At 47.0% G+C, this 6498-nt stretch overlaps 1 protein-coding gene across 2 annotated transcripts; it reads left to right on the top strand.

Moving 5' to 3' along the window:
- Positions 1 to 28: 28 nt before the first annotated feature.
- KXD1 (KxDL motif containing 1) lies at positions 29 to 6308 on the top strand. 2 transcript variants are annotated; one of them, XM_054013427.1, is made up of 5 exons: positions 29 to 113; positions 915 to 1027; positions 1904 to 2056; positions 3262 to 3308; positions 4930 to 6308. In XM_054013427.1, exons 2-5 carry the CDS (start codon positions 933 to 935, stop codon positions 5163 to 5165), a joined length of 531 nt encoding a protein of 176 aa, XP_053869402.1. In that variant the 5' UTR covers positions 29 to 113; positions 915 to 932; the 3' UTR covers positions 5166 to 6308. The 2 variants fall into 2 exon arrangements, with proteins under 2 accessions (XP_053869402.1, XP_053869401.1); XM_054013426.1 differs by lacking the exon at positions 29 to 113 and adding an exon at positions 368 to 559.
- The last annotated feature ends 190 nt before the right edge of the window (positions 6309 to 6498 follow it).

The following is a 6498-nucleotide window of genomic DNA, read 5'->3' as shown; positions in this document are numbered from 1 at the left end:
TCCTGCTCCGCCGCGTCCGGTCCCGCGGCCCCACGGAGCCCCTGGCCGGGGCGCCGCTCCCGTTATGTGAAGGCGGCGGCCCCAGGCTGGGCGGGGGAGAGCGGCCCGTCCAGGTGCGCGGCCTCCGGCGGGGGAGTCAGGGGGGTTCCCAGCCAATGGGGGGCCCCGGCTGCCCTGGGGCGGGGCTTTGGGGGTCTCCAGCCAATGGGGGGCGGTGATTCCATACGAGGCGGGGTCATGAGCTGTCCCTATCCAGCAGGGAAGGGCTTTGAGGGTCCCCATCCAATGGGGAGCCAGGGGGCCCTATAGGGAGAGGGCTTATGGAGGGGTTCCCTAGGGGAGGGTTATGGGGGCGGGGCCCTGTAGGGAGACGTGTTCTAGGGTGTCACCATCCCGTGGGGTCTGCATTCAGTGGGGACAGCTGGGGCCCATAGGGAAAGGGCTTGAGGGGATTTGGAGTTGGGGTAGACCCCATCCAAGGGGCTGGAAGGGTCTCTGGCCAGGCACAAGCCCTTTCTAGATGGACACATCTATAAAGGATCCAAATTTCCTTCTTGGGGTAGGTGGGGCAGTACTTTATCCCATGAGCTGTCTAGGTGTGTGGCTTTGGCTGGGCGTCTCCGTAGCGGGATTAGATCTTGCCCTCAGGGAGAGGGTGAAGGGTTGCAGGGCCTAGCGAGCAGCTTTGGTCTCATTGCTGCAGTTCTGGTTATGGTTCGGGTAGCAGCGAAGGCCTAGCTGGTCTGGTAGGGATTCTGCTCTCTTCCTTCCTCAAGGATCTGACTGTTGTGAAAAACAGTTTGAGGGTTGTCCGATGCTGTTAATTGTTGCTAGGGCCGGTGAAGGAAGCTGCTTTGTATTTTTTATGAGCAGCCCTATGAACTTCCCCTCTGTATCTCTATCCCTTCCTGCAGGCTGCCGTGTACAGTAAAATGGAGCCCACAGCCTCCGGTGTGTTTTGCAGCAGGGTGCTAAGTATGGTGAACTCTGAAGACGTGAACGCCATCATTTTGGCTCAGAAGAATATGTGAGTCCCGTGGAATCTTATCAGCCGAAAAACCCTGCTGTTCTCGCCAATAAATATACAAATATCCTTCTAATTGTTAGTAATTTAGAGAAACTGGATGATTCGGTGGGGTTAGAATGGGCTACAAAACCCCCGCTCATTACTTCAAATCTGTCCTAGTGACTAACTGGCAGCTGTTCTGTTCAGTGCCTGTCAAAATGAGTTGTAAGGTCTTAGTTCAATTCCTAGTGGGCATGTGTCTGGGCTGCAGGAGAGAGGATTACATTTGCCACTTGTAGGCTGCCCTGCTGAGAGGTCAAAGACGGAAAGAGCTGATCTTTCCAGGGCATGGGTGAGCCGCTTTGTGGTAATGCAAGCTTCCTCAATTGCTGGTGCTTTGTCAATTCTGGGAATAAACAGAGGCCTTTAGTCTGCAGTGCTGTCAAGTCAGCACCATTCTTAGTGCTGAATTCATTTCCTTTTTTAAACAAATTTTAAATATTAAGAAAAGTCCATCTGGCACGTCTTAGCTGATCTTCATGTCTGTTCTCCCTTCTTGCTGCTTCTTCAAACTCCTCAATTCACTTGTTTTGAATTCTTCCCTCCACCCCCAAATTTCCTGACAACTTTTCTGTCAGGAGAAATAGTCCATTAGACTCTGATTGATTTCACTAGGGTTTTGCCCACGATGGAATTTTGTATGCAGAGTTTTCCAGGCAGGATTGGGGCTTTAATTGCTTGGAAAGCTTTTCAAGGTGGGGAAAAGACGGTTAGAATTTTCTTTCTTTCTTTTGTGGGGTTTGTGCCTGTTTTGAGATCATTGTGAAGAATCTTACCTGGTGTGCTTTGTTTTTGGAAACTCGTGGACAAATTTCCCATGTCTCTTCCTCGCTCTAGGCTCGATAGATTTGAGAAAACCAACGAGATGCTGCTCAACTTCAATAATCTATCCAACGTACGCATGCAGCAGATGAATGAGAGGTTCCTGCATCATACTAGGACACTGGTGGAAATGAAGAAAGATCTAGATAGTATATTCCGAAGAATCAGGTGGGTTCTGGATTCAGGGTCTGGGATGCTGCATCTCTCTACAGTGCCTCCTGCTGGATGATGGAGGAAGGGCCTTGAGAGGATTCAAAGGGTGTCCTGCCCTGCTTTCCCTGTCCCAGACAAGGTTACTGAGACACAGTGACCTCTGTACAGGACCCCGAGAGGGTCACAAAACAACGGAATGGTGACTAAAACACATTCAGAAGGGGAGTGAATAAAAGGCATAGCTTGCTTTTACTCTGCAAAACAAACCAACGTGGGAGGAGGAGGGATGTGGCGCTTTCCATAGTACATTGGGTGTCAGGGCTCCTGGCTTCCAGTCCTAGCTCTGCCACTGACTGTGTGACTGATCAAGCTACTTCACCTCTCCATGCCTCTGCAAAATGGGGATAATGCAGACCCACCTCACAGGCCTTGTGCGGCTTAATGCTTGTGGGGATGTGATATCCTTGGGTAAAAGGCAGTAGAGAAGGATTAAATATTATTTAAAAACTTCTGATTTCAATTCTGGGGACAGCCTTGTCTTTGCTAAGGTGGAGGTAAAGTCATGAGACTGTCAAGAGTCTGCAAGGCAGTAGAGTATTTGTTGATTTATAGTGAATTATTTTATACAAAAGCTCTGGGGCGGGGGGGGGGGGGTGTTTTGGCCGCTTTACTTCTCAGTGCATGGAGAGCAGCAGCAGGTGCCCCTGCCATATGGTGGGGAGGTGCAGCAAGCAGACAGTCCGTGAAGAGACCAGGAGGCTGCTGGAGCCATCAGGGGTCCTGGAGCTGCTGCTCCTTGGTTGGGGCGCGTGACACATCTCAACGCAGCAGTGCCCCATCTCCAGGGTGGGAAGGGACCTAAGGCTCCCTGCTTGCTATGGGGTTTAATAAAGTGCTTGAAGGGAAATGTCCCTTGGGGAACATCTGGCGAGAGGAGATGTGGTCAGGACCCTGACACTTCACACCTCACATCTAGCCTTTGTTCAGCAGGGTCCAGAGCTCCGGAGGGCCTGGGATTTCCGTTCCTGTGACAGCATGAACGTGCAGCGCAATGGCATTTTATCTTAATCTGCTTAAAGGGTTCCTGCAACAAAGCTTGTTCTGCTGAATACTTGGCAGCTCTTCCGTTGGAGCGGAGGGGGGCAGAGGGTTGGTAGAGAGATTTATGTACTTTGTTCAAACTCCGCTCTCTTTTTCTTGTCCCTCCTGTCCCCTTACAGGACCCTGAAAGGGAAGCTGGCCAAACAGTACCCAGAAGCTTTCAGCAGTGAGTGTCTCCTTGTTATTCAATCTGACTTGCAGCCTTTATATTGGCTTCCTTCCACTCTGATAAATCAGTACTTCTTGGTAATAAAGCACTGGTCACTCTAGAGTCCCAGGGCATCCGAAGCTAAAGAGAAATGTGTGTTTGGGCCAGGGGCTGGCAGCTTGCAGTGGGGAGTCTCGAGAGAGATTTTTTTAAACACCTCTGTGTTACCCAGTGAAAGGTGGCTGCGTGTGGGTACAAAGCTGCAAATGGCGGCCAAGTTGAATGCACATCACAGCAAAAGGGCTGGCAGGTTTTTTGTTAACTACAATAATGAGCAGCCAAAGTTTTTTGAAATAGAAATTGTAAGTTCTAGCTGTAACAATGCGATTCTGGTGGGACCCAACTGAGAGTGCCAATTCAGGACAAATTGCTTAAAACAGGGCAGTTACAGCCCTAGACTGGGGTTTTTCCACCTCTAAGGCAAACCAAACCAGCCAGACAAAGAGGACTTTGGTCTCACCCCACTGACTAACCACAAGTCACACAAGCAATTCCTTAGACACTCCAGTTTCCCAGTATCACCACCAGTGCCACTTGTTATGGGGACAAATGGTTATGAAAACCAATACCCCAGTAAAAGAAAAAAGGTTCTCCTGATTCTAAAGGATCAAGCCCCAGACCCAGGTCAATATACAAATCAGAACTTACCCACAAATCACGCTATTGCCAATCCTTTAGAATCTAAAATCTAAAGGTTTATTCATAAAAGGAAAAAAGATATAGATGAGAGCTAGAATTGGTTAAATGGAATCAATTACATACAGTAATGGCAAAGTTCTTGGTTCAGGCTTGTAGCAGTGATGAAATAAACTGCAGGATCAAAATCAAGTCTCTGGAACATCCCCAGCTGGGATGGGTCATCAGTCCTTTGTGTAGAGCTTCCATTCGTAGCAAAGTCCCTCCAGAGGTAAGAAGCAGGATTGAAGACAAGATGGAGGAGAGGCATCAACCATTTGTAGTCTTTTCCAGGTGTAAGAACACCTCTTTGTCCTTACTTTGGAAAAATGGAGTCTGGAGTCACATGGGCCAGTCCCTGCATACTTTGCTGAGTTGCAAGGCGTATTTGCCTTCTCTCAATGGGTCCATTGTATAGCTGATGGTCCTTAATGAGCCATCAAGCAGGCTAGGCAGAGCTAACACCAACTTGCTGGGATGTTTCCCAGAAGCATAGCATAAGCATAGCAGAGCTAATATTCATAACTTCAACTACAAAATTGATAAACATATATAGACAGCATAATCATAACCAGCAAACCATAACCTTGTCTTAGACACCTCATTTGACCCCCTTTATACAAGATTTGGTGCCACTACAGGACTTTGGTTGCAACCATGTTCTATATGGTCCCAGATTACATCAATAACGTCACACTAGCACTCTTGAGTCCTTCCTGAATCCATTTCGGTGGTGTTTGAGGATTCCTTCTGCACTCATCTGTTTCCTCTTGCTGATACATGTACCATGTCTTCTTTACTCTGGGTAGTTGGAGCAGCTTATGTGGCAAAGATACCTGGAGTCCTGTCGTCTTTATGCAGATAGAATAAACAGTCGAGGTAACAATTGTCTCTCTCCTTTCAGATATTCATGAATCTCCAATTCTAGAAGATGACGATGATTTTGACCCTATTCCAAAAAGCACGGCGACCACCATTGCTACCTCTGAGCAGAGCACAGAGTCTTGTGACACAAGCCCTGACATTATTTCTCCAACCATGAGTCAGGATTTTGAGGATTTATCACAAGGCCGGTATGATTCTCCAGCTGTTAATGGACAGAGTCTAACAGATGATGAAATGGCCAATGAGCTGGACTAACACATACTAAAAACTAAGGCATCAGCTGAATCAGCTGCATGGACTACGGAGCGCAACCAGAGAACTTCCTGTCCTGTATTTATATTTCGGTGTTTCCTTGGCCATTTACTCTTTTGTGGGGAGAGGGAAAGTGAAGGCTGAGTGGAGAGGGGCCCATCATATGGTATTTAAAACTGCCATCATAATGCAAACATCAAGTCTGGATATGGCAAACATGCAAAATGTATGGATTGAAATGATTGTTGTCTGTTCTTGTTTGTGTGCTCAGGGGAGAGCAGTAAACCCGAAGTTCAGCTTGGATCATTAGTTTCTGGACAAACAGATCTTCTCAGAAGAGAACTCTAACTGCTTTTCTTTATCCTTTTCTTAAATCATTTACTTTGGTTTACACAGAAATCTTGAGGCTCTGTCATTTACAGTGCATGCAAACCCAAACTATAGCCTCCTCACTGGCATGGTACAAATATCTCTCAGCTGTGGCTTGCAGGAGCTTGTACTTGCAAAGCAACATCAGCTTGCTTTTTGGGGGTCTTCTCTGCCTTCTGAGAGGCCTGCCTGCACTACAGGGCCCTGTAGCTAATTAATATATACTAATGATTTCTCTAACACCTACAGAACGTCCTTTCCCACACAGTGGCAAGAACCCGAAGTCCTCTTTCCTTAAGTGCTCAGCTGTCCTGTGCCGCAGCTTGGATTTTCATGAGGGAATCTTTCATAACTGCACTTCCATTGTTTAATGGAGATCTTTGGATGGAACAGTTTGACAACTGCTATGGCTGTACCTTGCTCTCTATAGTGTTCATCATATGTTAAATTATCAGATAGTTTCTTTGTGTAAAACCTTTCATTTTTTCAAACAGTGATAAAGAAAGACGCTGTACTGAAATGTCTGCTTCTTCTCTGTTTTCACCTGACTTTGCCAATGTCTGTGTTAATGTATTGCTGAGAGCCAGGGTGGAAATAACTAACCCTCTTGTAAACCTAGGAGGGAGGGGAAAGTTGCCCTCTAATCCTCAGTGGTTGTGATCAGCATATCTCCAGAAAGAATAGAGTGAAAAGAAAATATTTTTGTATTACATGTTTACAAATGCTAGAAGAAAATAACCACTAGCGACTCCATTAATAAAACATCCCTCCAAACCACTTCATGTTCCTTCTTTACCAGGTGGAATTTGTGCATGTACGCTGTAACTTCTGGTCATCAAGGTGAAGTTTGATTTCTCTGATAGGCTAAAAGAATGATAGCCACTCTAGCTCTCACATAAGGGACATAGGCGTGGTCCTCATTCTAGAGAGGCGATCACCACACCATGATTAAGAGTGTGAATTAAAT

The sequence above is a fragment of the Malaclemys terrapin genome, chromosome 24 (assembly GCF_027887155.1).
Source record: "Malaclemys terrapin pileata isolate rMalTer1 chromosome 24, rMalTer1.hap1, whole genome shotgun sequence".
Classification (NCBI taxonomy): domain Eukaryota; kingdom Metazoa; phylum Chordata; order Testudines; family Emydidae; genus Malaclemys; species Malaclemys terrapin.
This window is presented reverse-complemented; position numbering and strand designations above follow the sequence as displayed.